Source organism: Scheffersomyces coipomensis (assembly GCF_036884675.1).
Source record: "Scheffersomyces coipomensis strain NRRL Y-17651 chromosome Unknown DFJ63scaffold_1, whole genome shotgun sequence".
Taxonomy (NCBI): domain Eukaryota; kingdom Fungi; phylum Ascomycota; class Pichiomycetes; order Serinales; family Debaryomycetaceae; genus Scheffersomyces; species Scheffersomyces coipomensis.
In genome coordinates, this window is record NW_027042892.1 from 46,392 (window position 1) to 72,024 (window position 25,633).

A 25,633-nucleotide genomic window follows, 5' to 3' on the forward strand; every position below is an offset into this window, starting at 1 on the left:
GCAACACAATCAACTCACGCTACCATATAGTTATCATAATTTATAAAATAAATTTATATGCAAAAAAATCCTATCTAAAACTTATGTATTAATAATATTAATTTAATTTAACTAGATCCTCCAAAGAAAGATAATCTCTTCTTTCCTTCGCTTGAAACACTTTCATTTCTCTTGTATTCACCTGATCTCCTTGCTTTAGGAGGCTTCTTTAAAGAATTCCTTATCTTTAATCTATTCAAATTTGAACCATTCTCAGGATTTTCATCATCAGATGCAAAATCAATAACTTCTTCTTGGAAGTTTAAATTAGTTGGATTTTGATTTGAAGGTATTCTCTTTTTAAATGTTTGCTTGATCTCTTGTTTTGAATCATTTTCATCATTAGTATTCAAATCAAGAAGTGACATACCGGACTCAGCAATACTCATCTCATTACTCTTAACCCTAGGTTTTAAAACTGGAGTGTTCAATGATGATCCTGAAGATTCTAAACCAATTTCTAGATCAATTAAGTTAGGTTCAATAAAATCCTCTTTCGGTGGCTTATTGCTTAAAGAGTCAGTCATCTTCATTGACGTATTATTTTCATCTGTTGGTAATGCAACTGCCTCAAAGTTGGTGAAATCATTATTATTAATCACTGGTTGAACATTGGCTCTATAAGTACCCCAAGGGTTTGAACTAGATGTACGCTGGTTCTGAGAATCAAGCTTTTCTGAACTCTTTATATCTTGATTTGGAATGAATGGGAAAGGATTCATGTTGATTGATGCACCAATATTCATAGGTACTGAAACCGTATTATAAGAAGATGGTTGATCGTTACTTGTAGTTTGAGATTTTTCCATTGAAACCAGCGGGTTTATTTGGCTTCTTACTTGATTGACATCCTCACTTGATTTTGATAAAATTGGGGTTTCAACATGAAGATCTATTAAGTTAATTTCATTATCATTATTCGATGGTTTTCTTTCTCTCTGTCTGCCATCATTGGATTTACTCTCAACATAATGTGATTCATCCTCGGACATTATATTACTCTTCAGGGCTGAATTTTCCGATTTTGAACTTTGATTGGTCTTTTGGGGTTGAGATTCAAATGGCATTGGTGATTTACTTTGACTCGAAAATATATCATCTACCAATTGTTCAGCACTCTTGTCCATTTTTGAATGCAAACCAATCCAATTTTCCTTCTTATCAAGCATATTTTCCGACACATTAGACTTTTTCAAGTTCTTCAAATTTTCTTCTGTGAGGTGTAGTTCTGGATACTCTTGTGACTTACGACCTTCAATATTGTCAGATATGTTGAAATCCTGGTCGTATATGCTATCAGAAACCTTTATGGATGGTGCATATGAATTCAGAGTTTCCCTTTTACTTTCAAAATTATCAATTGTGACTGGAGAATTAATAATACCATCCTGAATTTCATTATTGGACATAGGAACTTTCAATGGTTCATCTAACAAATCATCCAATGATGGATATCTTTCTTCTGCGTTACTTAAATCTCCTAAATCATCCAAATCATTAAAGTCAAGATCAGAATTTTGATCCTCGTCTGATTCTTTGGAGATTACTTTCAGAATTGTCGTTGGCTCAGTTTGGGTTCCAATTAGTGACACGTTAGAACCATCACTGAGAGGCTTTTGAGTAATAGGTAGTGTCAGTCCCTGAACTGCTTCTGGTATTTGTAATTGAGGTGCTTGGTCTGCTTGCTTAACCACTTTATTGGCTTGTGAAGGACTAGGTGTGACTGGTGAGCTGTCAAATGATTTATTGACAAGACTAACACTGCTGGGATTTTTCGATCCCGCCAATGAGTGTGCTTGTTGTTGCAAGTATACTTCTTGTTGTTTGAGAAGTTCGGCCTGCTTTTGACGTTGATAACTGTGTAATGCTTGAAAATTATAAGGACCACGATGATAGATATCTTCCACTTTTAAAGTTTTGAAATCAATTGCTGAAATTGAACAAATCAACATTAAAACTTGAATTATATTAGGTCTGAAAAGTGGACTTTCTTGAAGCATGATAATGATTAAATTTTTAAGGTCTCCTGAATAAATAGGGGAATGAGGGAATTGAAAAGATGCATGTAGGATAGCTATGTCACCATTGGCTTCAAATGGTGTAGTATAATAGCAAAGCTTAAATAAGAAACAACCTAAAGCCCAAATATCTGCTTTTTCATCAATAGCCCATCCTCTATATAAATCAATCATTTCTGGAGCTCTATATTGGGGAGTAGTATGATATAATATGTCATGACTTAAAAGTTGGAATGCTTGTTGATCCTTTGGAGGTAATACTGGAGGTGATGTGGAACCAAAATCACAAAGTTTAAAGTCATGTCTTGAATCAATAAGGACATTCTCTATCTTAACATCTCTATGAATCATCTTTAACCGATGCATTTCGTATAAGGCCACTGATATATCAAGCATGATCTTTAAAATCTCTCTTTCAGATAATCTTGTTTTTATATGAGCATTCATATAATCCAATAATGATTTATTGGGACATAATTCCATTACTACCAATACTTGATAAGTACCATTATCTAGACGTTCTGCATGAGAATCATAATATTTAACGATATTTCTACCATGACGTAAGGTTTTCATAACATCAACTTCTTTTCTTAATAGATTCAATCCTGCCTTATCTGGTACAATCACTCTTTTCAAGCAAGCAATATCAGAATCATCTTCTGGTGGATCAATCTTAACTTTATAAATGTGTGCAAACCCTCCCTCAGATAAGTATTTAAGAACCTTTACCTTATGAGTCCCCACTGGAAGGTCGGTTCCTTCCGGTAACTTAGGGAAATTGCCCATCTCTATTAAGTTCGATGTGATGGGTAACAGGTAATTGGTACACGTTTAATCCTATTTTAACACACCTCAATTGTTGTTTCTGATTTACCTCGCTTCGCTTGTCTGTCTGGTGGGAATTCTGGTACTTAAGCCAAATTTGCCTACAGCATTTTTTTATTAGCACTCTAATTTCTGGTTTGATTTCGTCACGTGGAAATGGTGTACTGTATATAATTATTCTAACTATAAATGTAATTATACTGCAAATTCATCTTTCATTATCTTTTGCATTTCATCATATCTAAATGGAATGAATACTTTCTCTAAACCAGAATCATCTTTAACAAGTTTACACATCTTATGTTCCACATATTCTCCAAGTAAGGTACGGAACGTTATTTCATTAGATGTGATGAATTGTTCCACACATGCTTCATATAACGCTTTCATTTCAACTCCTGACCGCGTAGTTCCCTTAAGCACATTTCTAGATGCATCTGATGTGGCTGAGCCTTTTAAATTATTAATTTGCATATCCAACAATATTCTATATAAGTTTCTATGGTTGGAAGTTAATGAACTTAACACATATTTAGTACCTGAATCACCCGCTAATTTCTTTGATCTACCCATACTTAATACATCTCTAAATGATGATTCTATCAGATAAGTAGAAAAAGTAGTTAAATCATGCCATAAGAAGTTATAATTCTTAAGTTTGAACATATCCCACATTAAAGGTGAATTTATATTATCCACTGAAGTAATCACCCAAATCTCTGGCACGGAACATAACTGCGAGAGTAAATTTTGAGTCTTTTCATCTCTGAAACTTTTACCATCAATATTATGAATTAATAATACAAGCTTTGGTTTTGGATTAGAAGTTCTTCTGCTTGCAAGATGATTAATCAAGAAAGGTACAGTTTCTGAAACATGTTTTGGAACGCTACTGTGCATTGGCGAATTTTTAGGTATAAAAACTGATACAATCTCCTGAATAGCAGTTTTAAAATTTAAACTTGGATTAAACCCATTTATAGCAAGTATAGCAGGCATGTCTTCATTATAGCATTGATTAAACCAATCTCCAAAGTAATTTTCAGCAAAATCTGAAAGTAAATCTATCTTAGAACCGACTCCATAGAATAATAAATTAAATCCTTGACTTAATTCGAAACACCATTGATGATACAATATCTTATGCAAATTGATTAATAGATCTTTTTCATTCTTAGACACCGCACCACATAAGTTTATTAATGGTATGAATTGACTATAATCTATCAGTGGAGCCATCTGTGAAAGTGAAGAGCTACTCAATGTAGTTCTACCACTATGCTGCTCAAAGTACCCTTCGGAACCTTCTAAAAAGAATGCTTTTTCATCCAAAAATCTACCTTTTGAAATATCCTCAAAAGCTTTTCCTGAAAAGTAAGTATCCAAGAATTCCTTATCTATTATGACACCAGATGAATCTGTTTTTGGAATTGGTAATGGAACAAATTCAAGCTTTTCAGTTTCTTGTTCAGCATCAGTCTTGAGCTTTTCAATCCCTGATATCACTGGAATAGTTATTAATGTATCACTTATCAATGAATCATTATATGGGTCTTTTCCATTTGGCTTAGAACTAGGCGATCCTGATCTGCTTAGTCTAGCATTATCTTTGAATAAAAGTTCATCATCTTCATGAAATATACTCTTGATTTTTCCTACAACCCCTTCTGCTTTCGTAGGTCTACCCATTTTTGATCTTCTTATTACAGATGTTTTAGCACTATTCGGATCTCTTTTGGCTTTAACTCTTCTTCTTTTCAAAGTTCTTGGTGATTTAGTAGTTCGAGTACGAGTTCGGGTTTGTCTTTTCTTTGGAGCTTCAAATTCATTATCATCTAACTCTTCTCCTGAATCGAGGTCCCCTTCATTGGTATCGGTGTCGTCAAGTTCTTCATCATCTTCTTCGTCGTCGTCATCTTCATCATAGCTAACTTTCTTCCTTCTCGTTCTCTTACCTGATGCCAATGTCAAATCCTCTTCGAACTCAACATCACTACCATAACCACGAAAATCACCATCGTCTCTAGAACTCTTAATGATTATATCAGCCAAATTTGATTCTTGGATTGTGAGTGCATCATTTGGATCAGAACCATCATCATTATCTAATTCATCCATTAAACGAGAATACATAGAACTATTGACAGCTCTTTTACGAGCAGATCTGTTTATGGCATCCGATGACCTCTTGACAGGGGATATTAATCCAGCTCTACCATTTGGAGTTTTCACGGGTGAAAATAATGAATTGATACCCTTCTCAGGCAGAAGCTTGATAATACCTCTCTTACCTGGTGATTTTGATGGTGATAAATTCCAAACTGGACGCGGTTGTATAGAATCCAGCAGCTCTTGAAGCACTAGTTTTTTTGGAGTTGATACTACCTTGATGGATTCTGTGGATTCCACTATTGGCTCCACCATTGGTATTTCATCTTGTTCTATAGTCATGGGAATGTAATTAGTCTTGAATTGAAGTATTCAAATTCAATTAATTGAAAAATTGTTGATATCGTTACTTTTAAATATTTTGATCTGACCTGTATAGTATTTAAATCACTGTACTTGAAAAAAAAAATTATTAACTTCAGTTTTTAATGACTGCTAAGATGACTTATTCTTTAGCAGCAAGATGTTGACATTCTGTCCTAACTGTTCAAATATGTTATTGATAACACCATCATCAGAAGATGGGTGTAACAAGTTTTATTGTCCAACCTGTCCATATGAATTCAAAATAAATGGGTTTCAATTATTTGAAAGAAAGAAATTGCATAGAAAAGAGGTTGATGATGTTCTAGGAGGTGAAGGTACATGGGATAACGTTGATCAAACCGCAGCTCAATGTGCTATTGATTCATGTGATAGTACTAAGGCTTACTTTTTCCAATTACAAATCAGATCTGCTGATGAACCTATGACTACCTTTTATAAATGTGTTAGTTGTGGTCATAGATGGAAAGAAAATTAGGATAAGCTATCTATCAGCAGTAACAGAAATCATCATAAAAAGAGTTACATCAAAGTGTATTATTATTAAATCATTTGTATATTATTAAAACTCTTCATATTAGCTTAACTGGGTATATAGATTAATATAACGTATAAAAAGAGTTATGGTCGTAAATTTGATTCTAAAGATTGTAGAGTTACATCAAACCAATTAAAAGGGTCTTGTGTCAATAATAAAGATATCTGATCTATCTTCAGGGGACTTACATCCACATCTGAATCTATGGGTCCTTTTGAAACTATGCCATTCTCACTGAATGACTCTTGTATAGATTCATTGTCAGATATATCATCTTCTTCAGAATCAGTATGGTAATCATGAGTAATTCTTGATTTTATTTTTGGTCTTGCTCTATATAATTCTTGATTTTTTTGTATTATTGCTTTATACCTTGCCTCTGAACGACCAGCAATGATGGTTTGAAGCTTGAAATCTTTAGCTCTTGCAACTTGAACTTCCAAGTTATTTTTTAGTTGAAACTGTTCATAATTGTGAAGCTGTCCTTTCAAAATGGAATGATTGGAACTGTTGTAATTGGTAGCCATGTAATTGGTTACCATATTGTACTCGTCGAGGCAGTCTTCAAATTTCCATCTATTTATCACTGTGATGCGACGTTCTAATATTGAACGCTCTGGATATCCAAACTGTTTAAACATACTTATATCATATGAATAATCTGCTCTATCATTTGTACATAAATCCCCAAAAAGCCGATACATTGAGAAACCTGATTTCCACATTTGGGGTGATGAGACACATGGGTATACCTGACATGGCTTGAACATGCAGACTAGCCTTCTACACTCCAGAAAAGAAGCATGTCGAGAAAATAGTAACTTTAGTTCACTTGGAAGTAATTCAGTACCACCTTTGGGTAATATCCAAGCTCTTGAATTGTACTTGTAAATCTGATTACCTTTATTGGTAGTGAAAACTAACTCAAATTCATCTTCTCTTAAAGATTGGATTGATACTGGCAAAAATATGCCAGTAAAGTCAACAATATTGAAATTTATACATTGTTTAATATTGACTTGGAACTTAGTCTCATCTCCTTGAGCCACTTTGAATATAGGACCCTTCGACTTCTTATGATCACTTAGGTTAATTAATAATTCTGCATATGAAACTATACTATCCATTCCAATAACCAGTATACGCCTTTTCATCAAATCGGTTACGACCAATCTACCTTCAAAAGCATGAACTATCAGAGCCCATGCCTCTTCAAACCCCAAAACTTGATCTAAGAAGTTGAAGCAAATTTGTGGATCATCCATAGGATATGACTTTAGTATATCGATAATTATGCCAATTCCTTCTGTGTTACTGTTAATTTCAATGTAAGGTTCACCTCGATAACCAAAAGTGGTATCAAGGTATATGTTGCTTAACCTCTTAGTTCCATGGACATAAGGACTAAGCGACGCATTTGTAGAAATATTATTTAACCACCAATCCTCAATTCTAACATCTCCTGTAATAAGAACAGATTTTATATCACTTTCAACTAAGAACATGCATGCACCTGGACAATGATAGGCGGGTATTGGAGTTACCATGATTTTGAAAGGATCCGTATGCAATTCAAAAGGACTATTGTAGTTGATGGGAATCAAGTATGGGAGAATATGTGAATAATCTGGATTTAACCCTAATATACTTTTCGTTGTATGACTGCAATATACCTTTGATCTAAAAGACGCGGCCGATAAACCAACTAAATGATCAGTATGACAATGAGTGAGAAGGTAAACATTAGCATTGGTATTAAATCTATCAACTCCCAATCCTGGAAACTCCTCCACTAGCCCATTAAAGTCGACAAACACAGAACCATTCATATTCAATGGTCTATCTGATGAATCACATTGTAAAGAAAAGAATGCAAAAATATTTCTACGCGTAAAGAAATAAATTTCTGGGAAAGTGCGAGAAGTTCCGCTATACTAAGATTCCGTAATATTCAGCTCTTTGATATTTAAGGGATAACTTTTCCCATTGAACAATGAATCTATCTGATATTGGTAATAGTAACTTTCCAGATAAACTGAGATTATTAACTCTTGCTAAACTTTCAATGTAGATGATTTTTGTATGGGCGAGTCCAAAGAATTTAAGTACAAATAACAGGTAAGCTAATGGAACACATGTTCCTGGACCATTTAATAAAACAATGGAAGGTATATGTGGTAATGTTAATAGACTTGTAAATGTAGATATCAATGACTTGATTGTACTAATAATTGACAGTGGGATAGATTCTCCTACTTTTCTAGCTCTGTATAAAGTCATGAAAGAAGTTGAATACTTGGTCTTTTCTAACTTCTCTTCATATGTCTGTGCTTTTTGTAATGAAGTTGAATCACCAGAGGATGCCACCCAAATCCTATTAAAATTCTTCAAATCTATATTGGACAAGATATTCATCATTTCTCCTGTATGACCCCCTGAACCAAGAAGGATCATAATATGTTTTCCTTTTATATTATCATTAACAATGATTTTACTAGATGTCTTTCCTAAATGACTTGAAGGCAATATCTGCAACAATCTAATTGCAATTAGAATGCATGGCACAAGCAAACTAACTGCTATTATGCTTAGATATGTCTCTTTGTCCATTATGAATTAAGCACAAATGGATGTTATCAAAGTTGTCTGACGAAGGCAGCCAATTCATTTTCTATTTACATTTTCCAGTTCCTTTTTTTTTAGCGCAGTGACAGTTTGTCAAAGTCGCAGTTTGTGGTCCTACGCTTATGATTGCAAAATATGAAAATTGTATGAATATGTATGTATATATATATATATCTATCTCTCTTATAAAATGTAAACCATAAAACCTATATATTATATATAAAAATAAAATAACAAACCAACTATTCTTCATTTAAAAAATCTCCAGCAACAATCTGTGATTTTTCACACATTTGTCTAAAGATACCATTATCTGAATTAAATAACATCCATGGAGTGTCAAACTCCTTGATTTCTCCTCTATCCATTGTAAGGATCTTATCATAATTAATGATTGTCTTCAATCTATGAGCAATACATAAAATAGTACAATCTTTGAATTCGGTAGCAATCGTCTTTTGAATCTTACTATCAGTTTCATAATCAACCAGCGAAGTAGCTTCATCTAAAATTAAGATTTTGGAATCTCTAACTAAAGCTCTTACAAACACAATCAATTGTCTTTCTCCTAATGAATAATTTTCCCCTTCATCTTCAACCACTTGGTCTAAATGAAATTTATGTAATTTTTCACTATCCCCAGTATACTTATCGCCTCGTTTTTGGATTTCTTGTAATTCTTCCATTGTCATTAAGCCTGCTCTTCTGATAGCATCAAATAATTTAGAATCTTCGTGTTCTCCAAATGGATCTAAATTATCTCTAATGGTACCATTGAATAATACAGGATCTTGTGGAATGATTGAGAGCTTGGATCTCAATTCGTACAATCCAAGAGTTGAAATATCAACTCCATCAATACTGATTTTACCACCTTCTAATTCACAAATTCTATATAAAACAGTCATGATAGAAGACTTACCAGCACCGGTTCTACCACAAATACCAATTTTTTGACCTGGTTTAACATCGAAAGATAATTCTTTTAAAACCAATGGCAAACCTGGTCTATAATTCATTGATACTTTTTCGAACTTAATCGAACCTTCCTGTGGCCAAGAAGATGATGGATTTGTGTTTTGAATTGTATAAGGAGCCTCTTGGTCCAACTTCAAAGCATAATGACATATTCTTTCAGTTGAATTCATATCATTTTCAAATTGAACAAAAGTACGAATAACCATAGATAATGAACCGGCAATTTGTAATGAATAAGATATCAATAAACCGGCAGTTGCAGAACTAATGGAAAAAACTCTGGTAACACAGAATATTGAAGTAATAAGAATTACAACGTCAGCCAAAATTTCTAAATGAACTGCTAACCATCTTTGAGTGGCAAATACTAAAAATGAAGCTTCATTCATGTTATTAATATATTGATTACTTCTATCAAGGAAAAATTTCTCTGCTTTGTAAGCTTTAATTGTACTCATACCAGTTAAAGTTTCATTGAAATTATCATAAACAAACGATCTTTGAATGGCTTCTAATCGTTTTATTTCTCGACATGATGCTTGATAATACAGGGCAATAGCAACAAATAATATTCCAATGAATGGAATGGCAATAGCGAAATAAGGTAAATAAATGATCAAAAGAATTAAAATACCAACTAGGGAACCACCTATTTGTAACATTAACTTTAAATTTTCAACAATTTCATTATCTAAAGTATCAGTATCCTTCGTAAATCTATTAATAATTCTACCCATTGGTGTCACGTCTAAATATGACATTGGAGTATGTAAAACACGTTTGATGGCCATTAAAATTAAATTCTTCGATGAATTAGTGGTTATATTTGCTAATAAAACAAACAATCCAGTAAGGAAAACAACATATAAAATATTGAATATGACATAAAAGATGATATAGAAGGAATTTGACCTATCTTCGAATTTCTTTGAGATCCAAAACGATAACCAAGTATTCGAAAAAATTGAAGTGAATGTAGCAAGAGTTAATAAAACTGCCGCTAAGGGAATTGTAACATAAGGAGTCAACTTACCAGATCCGTATTTAATGAAATCAAAATAAACCTCATTTTTAATACGATTAACAGCTCTTTCTTCCTTTTGAATAATCTTTCCCTTGGATGCATCTTTTCCAATTGTAACATCTCTAAAGACTTCTTCATTATCGTCCTCTTCACTTTTAGCCTTTCTACGCCTAGTAACATTGGATGCAGATTCTTGGAAGCTATTTTTAGTGAACTTTGGAATCAATTCATCAGCTATATCACTTTCTTCGTAAGCAGGTTTGGCCGGAATCAGTTCCTCTTCTTTTTCTTCATTTTCAGTTGAACTATGAGCCATTAATCTTCTAAAATCTGGATTGGTGTTATTTAATGAATCCAAACTACCAACATCAATAGTTCCATCACCATTTAAATACACAATAGAATCTGCTGAACCAATTAATGATAATTGATGCGTTGCAAGTAACACTGTCTTGTCTTTAAGTAAACCCAAAATACAATGCTTAACGACATGCTTTCCAACTCTTGCGTCAACCGCACTTAAAACATCATCCAATAAAATGATATCTTGATTAGCATAGACTGCTCTAGCTAAATTGATTCTAGCTTTTTGACCTCCTGATAAGGAAACCCCCTTTTCACCAACTTCAGTTAAATCCCCTGCTTCCAAATTATCGATATCAGTTTGTAAAGCACATGCATAAACTACATTGTCGTATCTTTCCTTTTCATAAGTTGCTCCAAATAAAATATTATCTTTAATGGTAGCGTTATGAATCCATGGAGCACCACAATTTAATAGGGATCCATTAATTATTATTTCACCAGCGTCACATTTCATTATATTTGCAACAGCGCTTAACAATGAAGTTTTTCCGCTTCCAATAGAACCAGTTATGACAACAAACTCGCCTTTCTTAACGGATAAATTGATATCTAATAAACCGGGGAAATTGGAATCCGGTTTTTCGAAATCATCCTGGCTAATTGGCTCATCAGTAGTTGGCTTCACGATTTCATCTTCTTCTTCTTCACCATCTTCGTCATCCTCATCAAAATTTTCCCAACTGAATGAAGCATGTTTAATGTCAATGGCCGTAAGATTAGATTCATCATTAGTTAATGTATAAAACTCGTTTGTTTTAATCTCATCACAAGATAAAAATTCAGCAATTCTTTTTAAACCATTCAACATATCAGCAGTGGTTGATAAACCTACAGGAATGAAATAAATGACAAATGACAATACATCGAAGGAAGTAACCGATGAAAACATGGAAGCAGCATTTCTAGTGGAACCTTCTAATCCATAAAGGACTAAGAAAGATATCATGGCAGTTATACCTGTTAAACCAGTTGCAACAGCATCAATAATATTTCTTAAACTTTGAATCTTTAAAATTATTGCAACTTCTTTGGTTCTCGCCTTTATAGCATTCGATAAATAAGGTACTTCCCAAGAATAAAATTTTATAATTTTCAAGTTATTGATAATCTCTCTAATGACTTTTACTCTTTCGTCAGTTAATCCTGATACAAGGGTTCTATATGTATATAATTGCTTGGTGGATAATGAAATAGCAACTAAGAATATCAAAAATACAAGTACACCAATGACACCAGCTAGACCTATATTGACGATTAATAGCGCAATGCTTATAACTATTGCAATAGGTAAACATGCAAAAAGTGGGAAATTTATATAAGCCCTTTCAACTCTTGATAAATCGGTACTCATTAAAGAAGTTATCTTTGAATCCGGGAATTTGTGCCTACTATTTGCATCAAGTACTAATGATTTTTTAAGGATTAAATTTGTTAAAACAGACTTAGTAGAAGCACCACACATTTGCATACAATATTGAAAATAAGCCATTGTTGCTCCTGATAATAAATTGACTAAAGTAACACCAATGGCATAGCCAATCCCGCTACCAAGGTGAATAGATGACCCAAGAATTCTATTTTCCACAAAAGCAATTAAATTTTTAGTTAAGAAAGGTTGACAAGATATAGTTGTAGCACCGATAAGGGCAAATAAGAAGGCATAAAAAATATCTTTTTTAAATGTAATGACTAATGCAAATAATAAATTAAAACGAGTTAATTTGAAGTCCTGTAAATCTGTTTCCTTTGATACGGTGGAACTCAACACCGTTTCTCCTCTTCCTCTGCATTTCTTTTGAATATGTTTAGCATGACTATATTCTAACTCAGTTGATAAATTTTCTTGAAATAATTCATTAAAATATTCAATTTTCATATCTTCAGGTAAGTAATATAAATCATTAGCTTGCAAAGTTCTTCTATAACCAACATTCATCACTGGGGTAACCCAATAAAAGAAAGCCCTGTTAAGGATATTGGAATCTTTAAAGGGATGGGGTTTTCTTTCATGATCGTCTGGAATTGGAACATTCTTCTTTGGAAATAAAAAGGTCAATAGCCTTTTCTGGGGCACCATATCGGTACCAACTTCGAGTGAAGTTTCTTCGCTATTCATGATGATAGCTGTTTAGATAATGTGGTAATACAGCAATAAATTATAATTTACAATCAGTTAGTTCGTAAAGACTTTGAAAACTTTAAATACAAGTTAAGATTTTTTTTTTTCGAAATTCAAAAAGTTAGTAGATACGAAATTTTACCGTCACGCATACAACCAAACGTTTTATGCACTATTAGTCAGAAGAAGGATCAACCAAATCAGCTATTGTTCGTATAGTATCACAAACTTTAGTTTCATCTTAGGTTCCCTTTAAATCTGATTAATTATTGGTTATCAGAGCCGTATATAAGTATGGCTTAAAAGGGGGGAAACAGAAAAATTGGCCGGAAAATTGTCCTAATTCGGAAATATCTAGATCGTAATTCCGTGTTGCATGCGTAATTGAGTCCTAATTAGTCAACCACTATAAAGTCAAGTTATCATTCTTAATTGTAGATGGTGGCAAAGCCAGTAGACTGAAGCTAGAATGCATGATGGATGTGGTCAGCGTAATTGGATTTGTTTAGTTGCAAAAAGGGGTTGTTTGATCTATTACAATTTTTGAATTTGACTTTTGACTTTTGATGACTCACCTACGTAACTCAAATCAAGCCTCTTTATACCATTAAATAGTGTGTATTTCTATAATCTGAGTAACTAGTATGTCGTAAGAAAAGTAACCTAAAGAAATAGTCTATAATTGTGAATATAAATCAACTCATAGTTCGTAATCAGAACGTATGGCCTTATATTTAGTTGGAGCACTTTTAATTTCGAGAGGTTTCTTGCTCTTATTCTTGCTTTTGGGTGTAGTAACCTTTGAAGACTGCTTTGGTTTAGATTCAGTACGTGTATCTTTTTCGGACAACTGCTTCAATACCTTATTAACAACAAGACTCAATTTATGATGCTCATCGTTTGATGTTCCTAAAGGTTGGACCTTACCCCAGCTAACCCTGATCGGATACTTTCCTTCAAGTACCACTAATCCTGCTGTTGACTTATTGGTATTCAATCCATTACTATTAATATCTGAAGCGAAGTTTTCTGCCGCTTGTCTGGTTGTAAATGTCAAATATCCACATTTAGCGTTATGTAGTATCGTCAATGATTTTACTTTCCCAAATTTTGTAGCATAATTGGTAACAGCATATATTGGCAAATCCAGATTGAACCCAAACAAAAAGAATGAAGTCAATGTAGGATTTGTATCAGGGTTTATATTTCCTCCAAAAGGAAGCTTTGAAATCAATTTGGAAATATCTTTACTTAATTTTGCAGACTCTTCGGTATTTGTTGTCTTAGGGTTCTTTGGGGCAGTCTTTGTTGCATTCTTTAACTTATCGGCAAGCTTGTATAGTATTTCTCTTGCTTTTTCTTGATTTACATCATCTTCTCCAACTAAATCTGAATTCCTCAATGTTTGTTCATTTTTGTCAGCCATCAATGCTTTAGTTTCTTGATTTACTTTTGATGCTGTTAAAAGTCCCTTACTGCTATCAAGTCCAGCCATCCTCAAGGCAGTATCCCGTATTTCAATTGGTATATGATAATTTATGTCTAACATACAACTCTGACAACAATTCTTTGTTCTTGCACAAGTGTAACATATTGTAGTCTTTCCAGTTCGCCTTGATGCCGTCTTATTATTCCATCTAAACACAGTAAATGGTCTTGTACAAAGCTTGCACTCAGCAGCATTCGTATGTTTCGTCATCTTGATCTGTTTATCAGAGCCAAGACACTCGTCACAGATAGAGAACCCATCTTCAATATTTTGATCCATCGTTGTCTTTGTTATTTGATAAATCTTAATACTGTTCTACATTATACATTTTTTTTCTAGATGAGATAAAAAAGCATTTGCTTTTAAAAATACTATCAACAATGATAATATCAACTCAAAAAGTAACGAGTCAAAAGCCTGTTATACATTGCTCTATGTCAATGGTATGTCCTATTAACGCTAGTCTATTATAATCTACAATAGTTTTAAAAACTCAATTTTGAATAATCTATTATGTTTATTAAATGAAAATATTTACAAGAACTACGTATTTAAAGTTAGTACTTTATTCAATTATTTACAAATCATGTTCGAATGAAATCAAAGAAGAATCTCCATTAGCATTTACTTTTAGATCAGTGTTAAAAAGCTCTGTATATTTGTTTCCACATGGTATTTCAGGTGAAGAAATTCGTTGTAGTTGTGTATAGGTGTTCATCACAAAAAAGTATTTGCTGTTGAGTTCATCTTGTCATTCATTCAACCGTTATCATATCGTTAAAAACATACCATTTTCCTTAATAAACTTAATAGTTCATTATAGTTGATGATAAAGAAAGATAGTAATAATATAAATTTTGTTTTAACAACAAAAAAATTTTTTTAGTGCTTTCAAAATCCATCTCAGTTACCCGCAATGAAAAATTTTGGGAGGAGGGTTTAGGTTAAATGCTTTGGATTGGTAGCGTCGGTGAATATATAATCATAAAATTGTAAATTCGATTTAAGCAGTTGAAGTTCAGTTTGGATGGTATGGTTGGGGTACTTACTTAACCAGACTTCTGCAATTGTTATAGTTATCAAAATTGATTTGTTTAGAGTTGGATTTCTCACTAATTCTATTATAGTTCCTTTTGAAAGGAAGCTTTGCTTTTGAAGAACTAATATGTCTGATAATATCTTTGATTCTAAGAGACCAAATTGATAACCTTGTTCAACACCTTCACCAATAATAATCGATGATGAGTAACCCTGAATTGCCTGTATTTCATTTTTATACAAGTTGTGTGTCTCAATTTCAAATAGTTTTGGTGTTGACGATTCATATTGAAGGTTGGCAATATCAACAAATGACATTGTATTATCTAAGATCTCCTTTAAAATTAATTCATTAAATAATTTGATCTCAGAATGAGGTATTATTCTTTTGAAGTCTAATTTGGATAAATTTGTTGATGCTATTGGGTGATCCGACTTCAAAAGCCTGGATAATAAGGCACCTGAAATAGAACGCAAATCTCCATCTTCATCGTATAATCCCTTTGATATAATTAGAAATAATGCTCTTGTAAATCCTTCCAATTCAATCATACCATGGCTACAGAACGATACTAAACTTTTTAAGGCACTTTCTCTCGATTGAAATGGATTTTCTTCTTTAGGGCCATCGGAACATTTGGCAAGAAAATCTAAGCTACTATGGTGACTTCCAGACTTTAATGATCTTCCTAAGCTCTCTAAGGCTTTCCACCTCTTATTTTCATTTGGATCTTGATCGGATATCTGTTTAATTACTGTAAATTGTCTTTCAGAAGTAATATCAAGCCTCTTAAAAATATCCAAAGCAAATACTTGTACATACGGCCAAGAATAAGTCGTATCTATAATTGTCCAAAGCACCATGCTCAATCTAGACAAGAGACTAGCATCCTTAGAAACAATATCCCATTTACTTTCAAGAAGTTGAAGAATAGTGACTTGTGTACCATAACTTTTTGATGATGAAAGACCTAGCTCTACAACATCAGTAAAATTCTCCATTTGATCTTGAATCAAGTATTGTTGTAGAAGGAAGGTAGCAACACTTGAAGTAGCTAAGTCTTTTCCACCCTTTAGGTTGGATGATTCATCTGTCACTTCGTCAATGAAATAATTTCCCATTACATTGATTAGAGACGAATCACAACCATCATGAAACAATGAAATCAAGATGTCAGCATACACCTTTGTGATAGCGTAGCACTTACAGCCCAAGATAAAATCGTGCTTGATATACATAAATCTCTTGACAGCATCTCTCAATGAATCAGATTTGAAATTATTAATATTTTCCAATACCATCAACAAGAGCCCATGGATATGATTTTTATTTTTTGTTTGACATGCTTTAATCAGTGATTCGAATATTTGCCAAATTTCTGAGCTTTCAAATGAATTAGCAATCGATCTAGCTGCCATTTCCCTGATCTTATAAGCACTATTTTCAAGAATAGATGGTATAATGCTTTTAATGGTCTTGATAGTCTTGTCATTCACTTTTGTTGGAAAGCTCAAATTTGTTAATAAAAGCAACATTGGAACATATCTATCATTTTGTTTAGATTCAAGAGCAATATTCAAAAAGTTTTCCAACACTGCATCTATTCCTTCAAACTTTTTGAAAAACAAATCGGCAGGATAAAGAGATGCTCCCTTTGTATTACCTCCAAATAATCTATGATGAATAGCACTGAATAACATCACTGCACAATTTCTAACTGACCAATTATCGGATGTGAAATGCTCTAAACTAAGTCTTAAGGCAGCTGGTATATATTTCAAACACTCCTTTGATAAAGGACTTTCTTGAAACATTTGCTTCAAACAGTTAAATGCATGAACTTGGGGGATATCATATGCTTCGTTATGTTTATGAACGTAAGGTCTTTTTGCAATAGCAAATAATGTATCAAATGTAGGAATGAATAACCTTTCAGAATTACCTGACATAATATTTCCTATCAAAATCCCTGATACTAAATACGGTATTGAACCTGAACGTCTTGAAATGTATTTATCATTTTCTGATTCAATTGTGGTAAGAATATTGCTGAGCCAATCCTTTGGAACATGCTTGTATTGGTCACTTTCAAAACAGGACTTACAAATCAAGATGAAGGATGGATAAATGGAAGAAAACGTACCTCTGTGATTGATTTTCTCTAATTGTTCTTTGATAAGATTAAGAACATCAAGAATATGATCAGCAGGTATTATTTCAGTTGCAATTTTAAGATTCACTGACAAATTCGTCAATAATAGATTTGATTCTTTGATTGATTTCCATCCGGAGCTTGAGCTTAAGTCAGAAGAATCATCTTCCTCGTCCTCTTCAATATCATTAAGGTTACTGTTTCCTAGTATATTTTCGACATAATAATCCCATGATCCCTTTGAAATTTTATAAATTGTTAGATATAATCTGGTTACCAAGTCTTTATTATTCAAATAAAAGTCCTGGTTCCAATTTAAGATAATCAAGTTGAGACACTTGAAAAATCCATGCATTGAATAGCTCCAGTCATCTGTCTTACTATTTCTAGACATGTAATCTAAAATCTTATCAATCAAAGATACTACGAAGGCCTCATCTTTGAAGATTATAAGCTTTGTTTGGGCAATATATTCGATAAATCTTGCACCACCTTCACTTTTTCTTCCGGACAAGTCATGAAGAATAGGATACACGTCCTCAATTAAAGCAAGATTATTGAATCCAAGTTCGTTGAACTCTTGCTTCAATTGCTCCGAATGAACCTTATTAATTAATAGACTTAAACTCAACTGTCTCACGTTCTCATAATCGTTAAAAAGATTATGAATTAGTAATTTCAAAAAATGGGAATTTTTATATAAATTGGTAATATCAGGAATTCTAATCGCAATGATTTCTATTAACTTTAAACTGGTAATTAATTGACTATAGCTGCTTGTAATATTCAAGAAACTTAATAGATGATGCTCTAACCAATCTAAAAATTGTTCATGTGCCCTGATTGAAGCATTCACTTCTTGATCCTCTTCATTCTTCTTATATGTTTTTTTTAGGTTTGAGATTGAGTTTTTGAATCGCAAATTGATAAATTGATTCATGGTGGATATAAATTGATTTCTGATCTCAATCTCTTCATCATTTAAAAATGTATCTATTAAAAAGTTATCTTTAATGATCTGAAATATCTTCAAAGGTATAGGAGGACTATTGATTGAAGTATTACCACCCAATAAAATATCAAGACTATTGATCCTATACGTTGGATTTTCATGAGTCAAAAATCCAAGAAGTACTTTTTCTTCAATGAAGGTAAGTGGGTCGACTAACGATAAATTCTGTCCTATAGTCAATAAACTTATAACTATATCAGTTTTCCCATCTAAAAGGAGATAATGGTCAATTAGCAAATTCAAGAATTGGGGACTGGTCTTAAATAATGATGGAAGCACATAAGTTTGAATATTTTGTATGACTTTCTTATTAGATGAGTTTAACCCATATGAAATAAATGGAAACCAAGTTTCAAACAAGGTAGCATCTTCATTTTTGACATATGAATCATTGAAGATCATAATTATAGTTTTAGCAATGATATTGGCTAATGTGTCTAAGGATAGTAAGTCTATAGCATTGTAAATGAAGTTCCCGTGATCATTGATTATATGCTTTAAGTTTGAAAGTCTCTTAAGGATGATGTTGAGAATGAAATATGAATTCTTATTCAAGATTATGATCTGGTTATTTTCTTTTGTATTTTTATCAAATATAATGGTTACCCAATGTGATAGTATTTGTGGAAATGAATTCCCTTGGGATATGCTAATGAAATCAATCAACTTATTGAACAATGCTTGTAATGAATTGAATAATGGATTTGAAGAATTATTGATGTATTGCAATATATAATCAAATATTTCATCCAAATTGACTTGGTCAAACTTGAATGAAGTTTTCAACTTAATAATTTGTGTTATTCTAAGTATGCAAATGGATATCGTATCATTAAATAGAGTTAAATTGCCATCATTCAAACCTCCATCTTTATGAATTATTTGAAGTTGATGATACAAAAATTGGAAATCTTGGTTGATCTCCGTGGGTTCGATCAATACTGGCTTTAAACTAATAAGCAGTTTCTTGAGATCATTTATCTTCCCCATATCTACCAATATAACTTCTTCTGATTCATTTTCTGGCTTCATGGCTCATACCGTCATCCTCTACATCTACTCCTATCAGATCGATTTTGGCTGTTAATTTTTTTACAATTGTGATGGTATCAAATTTGGCTGTTCCTGTATATAACTCACTCAATATTTTCATGTTTAAAAGTCAACTGAGAGAAAGTAACTTTTGATGATAGCTTTTACATTTATTAGCTGATAGCACATCGATTCCAACAGGTTATCACATCATATAAAATACTTGGTCATTGAACTGATTCCTTCCTTAAGTGTGTTTGTTTTAGTTTCTTGTTCTTCTTGAAAGTTCTGTCTGTCTACTTTGAGTTTTTACGTCATATCAATTCATCAACAATCATAATCAATAATAAACAAAATGCCTTCCGCTAAAAAGATATATCAGATGTATTATCATCACTTCCCTTATGTCATGTTAACCTCAACTGAAAGTTTCATGTTACATATTGTGTTGTTATCCTTCACTTTGTTGATTGGTTGGAGTATCTATTCTTATTTACCATCAACCATAATGTTTTCACTTTCAAGAGCTTATTATTATATATTCGGTGTTGATACTGAATCTCCATTAGAAGCTTTAAAAAGCTGATTATGTCCCTGTATCTCCAATTCAATAACAACATCTTTACTCACTATGTTCATTTTTATTCATCAGATATGCGTATAATCGCATTTAAGATATGTATTAGAACATACAACATCATCTTTCATTTCGTCATTCAACTCCTTAATTGTTTCCTTGTTCATATGTTGAATACTTGCATATATAGAGACAATATCTCTACTTTGTCAACCCCTATTTTAATATCTCCTATTTTTTCTCCTTTATTCATCAATATCTGTTTTACCTTATTTATAAGTTTCAGGTTAGGTTAAAAACTACAAACTCATTTATGCTATAAGCATGGTCTAGTATTCTAATATCATATAGTTAATTAATAAATCAAATATATAGACACTCCATTTTAGTTAGTATCACACTGTAAACTATTTAGTATGTCTAGAATTTTGTTGCGCGTATAACCGCGTTGTTTACCTTTTTCTGAATATTTCATTCATTTACTTTAGATCTATCAGTTAGTATCTTAAACGATGAACATATAAGAGATCCCATATTCGATGTATAATTCAAGACCTAATGCTCCATTCAAAGCACCTCGTTTAATAAGGAGTGATAATAGTTCCTCACCAGCTGCTGAACCTGTTCGATCATCACCCCGTCCTGTTCCTATTCAACAACTGCAACCTGAAGTACCACAACAATTGAAGAGGAAAACTCTTAGTAATTCTTTAAAGGTCAATGAAGTGAAGAAGTTAAAGCTTAGCTCGAGTCCTGTACCGCATTCTTCTCAACTGTCAAATGAGAATTATGCACTGAAAGATCGATATACTGTCCAATGGAGGAAAAGAACTAATAAGAAGAATAAGACTTGGGATGGTGATGGTTACATAGTAGTTCATCAACATGAGACTTCTGACAACTCCTACATTATCAATTTCAAGAACTTGGAAACCAACCAATCAATAAAAAAGTCGTTCAATAACATTAATGATATCGATGAGTTCTTAAGCTCAGTTATCGTAATTGGTCAAATAGAGCTTGAAGTTGATTATAAAATAAAGTCTGATGCTGAATTCAAAAAGATCATAGGAGAAGAAATTGATAACGAAACACATTCACAATCTCCAGTTACTATGGCTCCTGTTGTACAATCCCAGTTTAAAGCTGTGAAGCCATTAATAGAGACATCTAAATCGGATACTACTGAAAAAGAAAATGAAAGCATACAAGACCTTAGGAAACCCTTATACGACAATCCTAAAGCAATTGCTTTACCTCCACCACCCAGCTTAGCTTCTTCTGAAATCGTCGAAGTTTTAATAGATCCCCATTTAGCATCCAAATTAAGACCGCATCAAGTAGAAGCAGTAACCTTCTTGTATGAATGTTTAATGGGGTTTAGAGATTATAAAGGAACAGGGAGTCTATTGGCTGATGAGATGGGGCTAGGAAAGACTTTAACTACTATTGCATTAATTTGGACCTTGTATAAACAGAGTCCCTTTAAACGCCAGCCAAAGCCAATAATTAATAAGATTTTGATTTGTTGTCCGGCGACCTTAATTAACAATTGGAGAAACGAGTTTAAAAAATGGTTGGGGTTAAACAAAATCGGAATTCTTGACTTTAATTCATTAAATGTAAATAATGAAAAAGAAAAACAGAACATTATAAGTTTTGGTAAGTTCAATATTTATCAAGTTTTGATTATAAATTATGAGAAGGTATCGAGTCACATAAAGGAGTTATCGACAGTACATTTTGACTTGTTGGTTTGTGATGAAGGACATAAATTAAAGAACAATACCGGAAAGATCTTAAAGAATTTGAAAACGTTGAATGTTACGAAGAAGATTTTATTAACTGGTACTCCGATTCAGAACAATCTAACTGAGTTTTTCACAATTATTGATTTTATAAATCCTGGTATATTAGGAGAATTTAAAAGTTTCCAAAGAAATTACTTACTTCCAATTCAGAAATCCAGAGAAATTAATTGTTTAGATCCAAAGATTAAAAAGAAAGGTGAAGAATTATCAAATGAATTAATAGATCTTACTAAGAAGTTCACCCTTCGTCGGAATCAATCACTATTGAATAATTACTTGACTATAAAGACTGATATTATATTGTATGTTAAGCCAACACCACTGCAAGTTAAGATCTTTAAAACTATCTTGAATTTAAAGAATTTTAATCAATTGTTGTTCCTGTCTGAAAATTCTAATAATTCATTAGCCTTGATTAACACCTTTAGAAAGATTTGTAACTCGCCACTATTGTTAAAGAACGATGACTTGTTCAATAAGTTGAAAGCAGAGAATGAAGAGTTGAGTAGAATCAAAATTGACAAACTTTCGGGTAAAATCAACATTTTAATTCCATTGTTGCTTGAAATTATCAAAGCAGATGAAAAGATTGTTCTAATCTCAAACTTCACCAAAACACTTGATTTATTAGAAAACGAAATCTTAAAGGCATTGAACATAAACTTCTTAAGATTGGATGGTTCGACTCCAAAGCAAGCAAGAAATAAGTTAATCAATGACTTCAATCGATCTGCCAATATTAAGGTATTTTTATTGTCTTCAAAATCTGGAGGAATGGGGATTAACTTAGTTGGTGCTTCAAGATTGATCTTATTCGATAATGATTGGAACCCCTCTATTGATTTACAATCAATGGCAAGAATTCATAGAGATGGTCAAATGAAACCATGTTTTATATACAGAATCTTGACTACTGGTTGTATCGATGAAAAGATCTTCCAACGTCAAATTATGAAAAACAACTTAAGTTCAAAGTTTATGGATGATGATGTGAAGTCAGTTAACGATGTTTTTGATTCTGAAGATCTTCGAAATTTATTCGAGGTAGATTATTCAACAACTTCAAATACCCATGATTTAATTGAATGTGATTGTACAGGTGATGGATCATACCAACATGAAAGTGACGAATCAGAAGTGGTGGAGGAATCAACTGAAGGTGATGATGATGAAGCAAGCGATGCCGTAAGACAAGGCTCATGGGTGTCAGCTTTAGAATTACATCAAAAATTAGGTGATAATATCGATGTTGCAAAAAAGAGAATTATAAGAAATAGCTTAAATCAATATAGACATATTGATCCTCATCAAAAGCTTATCGAAATGAATGATAAAGTGTTGATGTCAATCCTCAAAAAGATAGATGGATATGAACCAGGTGGTAATCAATATCCATTATCATACATAATGTCTAAAGTATCAGAATCTGCTGAAGATTTAAACACGGATGAATAAGGCGCTACCATTAATATATATTTATAGATCTATAAAGTTTAATCTAGACTTATTGCTTAAACCTAGCTTCTGCAGCACGAGCCCTTTGTTCTCTCATTATTCTGAGCTTTTGATCTTCAGAAAGAGAATTTAAGTCATTAATTAATCCGCGAGAACCACCCAAGCTTCCGCTTGAAACAATTGATGGTTTTTTCATCTCAAGTTCAGTTTTCCTAGCAAGTTCTTCTTTAATTCTTTGCTGTTTCTCTGATTTTATTCTTTCAGCTTCAGCCTTTTCTTCACTTTCAAATTCTTCTTTTGATTTAGGTGGACCTACCTTAGCTGAATCCCAATCACAATAATCCTCTCCAAGCTTTTGTCTACAAATTTGAAAAACGTTTCTGGTTGTTATATCACTGGCAACTTCTATAGGATATCTGTTGACCTGGTTAAATAATGTTGGGTCTGCTTTCAAATTAACTAGTAGGATTTGAACCATGTGATTTAATGAATTAGCTGAAGCGTAGTGTAATAAAGTAGGGGTTGCAATGTATTTTGAATCGGGCTTGAGTCTGAATTCATTCACTGATATTTTATTTTGCTTCACATAACTTAACAACTTAGGCGCTTTTTGCTTTTTTAATAGGTTTATTATCTCTATGGAATGTGTTTCATCAATTGATAATGGTTCTGGGGTTTTCGGCTTATCTTTACCACTTTGTTGAACTTGAAGCTTTTCAGTTTCTAGTTTCTTTTTCAACTTCTCGTTAACTTTTGGAAGCTCTACTGGCTTTAAATAAGTCAACTCAATCCATGCACGTTTAAGCTCGGAAGTCGTTGCTCTTTTGGTAGTAAATGGAAAACTCTTTATTCTTGCATCATCATTTTGCAATACAGACCCTTCATAACCAACCAATATCTTTCTATTTGCAGCACCATTGGCCCTGATATATATGGAGCTACATTCCAGTAAGTAGCTTTTCCATTCTTGTAATAATTCTCTGATTTCTGTTATCAATGCTTGCTCATTATATCTTCTTATACCGGCCCCAGCAGAGTTTGCTTTCCCCTTGGCGTTATCATTTGCACTTTGTGCTCCACCTTGTTTTCTTCTTGTGGTATATCTATGAAATGTTTTGGATGTTAGTATATCAACTGCTTGCTCTTCTTTAGTTACTTTCATATTTGGAGCGTTTCCCTTGGTGCTCTTCTGTTTATGTGATATTATAGCACCTGCAAAATGACCACCACCAATCATAAATAAAGCTGATTTCTTTTCCTTAAGTTTGGAAAATCCTTTTAATGCTTCTAAGGGACTATTTAATAATTCACTATTCGAAAACAATGACTTGTATGCTCCAAATGCTGAATCTGATGATAAAAGATTGGATTTGAATAATATGAACGGTGATTTGGTATTCAAATAGCTAACAGATCCACGTTCATCAGAATCTGTATTTAAACTTAATTTAGAAATCAATGCTTTCAACTTGAGTTCGTTTTGGTCAACTTTTTCATCTTCTTCTTCGTCATCTTCTTCGGCTTCACTTTCTGATCCAGATAAACTTTCGATAGATTGTTTTTCCAATACTTCATCAAACTCATCTTCTGTTAATGGGGGCAATCCAAGAACATTTCTCTTTAAGTTATACTTGTGAAGATCTGATTTATAATAATTGACATCTTTTGGCTTTGATGATTGTGGTGTTTTGCTGACAGATACTTCTTCTGGTTTGCCATCTGTCTTTAACTGTACTTCTTCCAGAGTTTCGGAGTCAAAGTAAAGTAATTCCAATGACTTGACTACTTTCTCTGACAAGTCAAATATGTATAATTGATCCTTACTGGGAATCTTTGACTCCATTGTTAAGCTTTCTTCGACTTTTGGTCTATTCCTTGATCTTGATAATCGCTATACACTTTATTTTTATTTTTAGCACTTTTTTTCAGTCTTTTCGCTACCATAAAAAAATGAGTCTGGATGAGTCAATATATTACTAAAAAACTAATACAAAAACTCTAAATACTATAATTACAAGATAAAAAGTTCTATGAAACA

At 32.7% G+C, this 25,633-nt stretch overlaps 10 protein-coding genes across 10 annotated transcripts; 2 read left to right on the top strand and 8 right to left on the bottom strand. All coding sequences in view use genetic code 12, as the record gives it.

Annotated features, from left to right (window-relative positions):
• Positions 1-8: 8 nt before the first annotated feature.
• AKL1 (serine/threonine protein kinase) lies at positions 9-2,963 on the bottom strand. Its single transcript, XM_064908821.1, has one exon. It carries the CDS (start codon positions 2,844-2,846, stop codon positions 108-110), a length of 2,739 nt encoding a protein of 912 aa, XP_064764256.1. The 5' UTR covers positions 2,847-2,963; the 3' UTR covers positions 9-107.
• Positions 2,964-5,427, bottom strand: DFJ63DRAFT_389 (origin recognition complex subunit 2). Its single transcript, XM_064908837.1, has one exon. It carries the CDS (start codon positions 5,334-5,336, stop codon positions 3,081-3,083), a length of 2,256 nt encoding a protein of 751 aa, XP_064764257.1. The 5' UTR covers positions 5,337-5,427; the 3' UTR covers positions 2,964-3,080.
• On the top strand, positions 5,427-5,927 carry RPC11 (DNA-directed RNA polymerase III core subunit). Its single transcript, XM_064908820.1, has one exon. It carries the CDS (start codon positions 5,518-5,520, stop codon positions 5,854-5,856), a length of 339 nt encoding a protein of 112 aa, XP_064764258.1. The 5' UTR covers positions 5,427-5,517; the 3' UTR covers positions 5,857-5,927.
• PSO2 (Pso2p) lies at positions 5,928-7,911 on the bottom strand. The gene has a single exon (XM_064908818.1). It carries the CDS (start codon positions 7,743-7,745, stop codon positions 6,000-6,002), a length of 1,746 nt encoding a protein of 581 aa, XP_064764259.1. The 5' UTR covers positions 7,746-7,911; the 3' UTR covers positions 5,928-5,999.
• DFJ63DRAFT_310085 (N-acetylglucosaminyldiphosphodolichol N-acetylglucosaminyltransferase anchoring subunit) lies at positions 7,846-8,526 on the bottom strand (the record flags this gene model as incomplete). The annotated part of the gene is made up of 1 exon (XM_064905529.1): positions 7,846-8,526. One exon carries the CDS (start codon positions 8,524-8,526, stop codon positions 7,846-7,848), a length of 681 nt encoding a protein of 226 aa, XP_064764260.1.
• Positions 8,527-8,671: 145 nt separating this feature from the next.
• On the bottom strand, positions 8,672-13,377 carry DFJ63DRAFT_393 (oligomycin resistance ATP-dependent permease). The gene has a single exon (XM_064908847.1). The coding sequence runs from the start codon at positions 13,023-13,025 to the stop codon at positions 8,784-8,786; it is 4,242 nt and encodes a 1,413-aa protein (XP_064764261.1). The 5' UTR covers positions 13,026-13,377; the 3' UTR covers positions 8,672-8,783.
• DFJ63DRAFT_3741 (uncharacterized protein) lies at positions 13,377-15,126 on the bottom strand. Its single transcript, XM_064908817.1, has one exon. It carries the CDS (start codon positions 14,794-14,796, stop codon positions 13,729-13,731), a length of 1,068 nt encoding a protein of 355 aa, XP_064764262.1. The 5' UTR covers positions 14,797-15,126; the 3' UTR covers positions 13,377-13,728.
• Positions 15,004-19,917, bottom strand: DFJ63DRAFT_373 (tRNA methylation protein). Its single transcript, XM_064908815.1, has 2 exons — positions 15,307-19,917; positions 15,004-15,060 (listed from the first exon to the last, which is right to left on the bottom strand). Exon 1 carries the CDS (start codon positions 19,750-19,752, stop codon positions 15,457-15,459), a length of 4,296 nt encoding a protein of 1,431 aa, XP_064764263.1. The 5' UTR covers positions 19,753-19,917; the 3' UTR covers positions 15,004-15,060; positions 15,307-15,456.
• A 703-nt stretch (positions 19,918-20,620) lies between these two features.
• Positions 20,621-23,619, top strand: RDH54 (DNA-dependent ATPase). Its single transcript, XM_064905342.1, has one exon. The coding sequence runs from the start codon at positions 20,869-20,871 to the stop codon at positions 23,593-23,595; it is 2,727 nt and encodes a 908-aa protein (XP_064764264.1). The 5' UTR covers positions 20,621-20,868; the 3' UTR covers positions 23,596-23,619.
• On the bottom strand, positions 23,620-25,536 carry DFJ63DRAFT_370 (uncharacterized protein). Its single transcript, XM_064908813.1, has one exon. The coding sequence runs from the start codon at positions 25,436-25,438 to the stop codon at positions 23,645-23,647; it is 1,794 nt and encodes a 597-aa protein (XP_064764265.1). The 5' UTR covers positions 25,439-25,536; the 3' UTR covers positions 23,620-23,644.
• Positions 25,537-25,633: the final 97 nt, after the last annotated feature.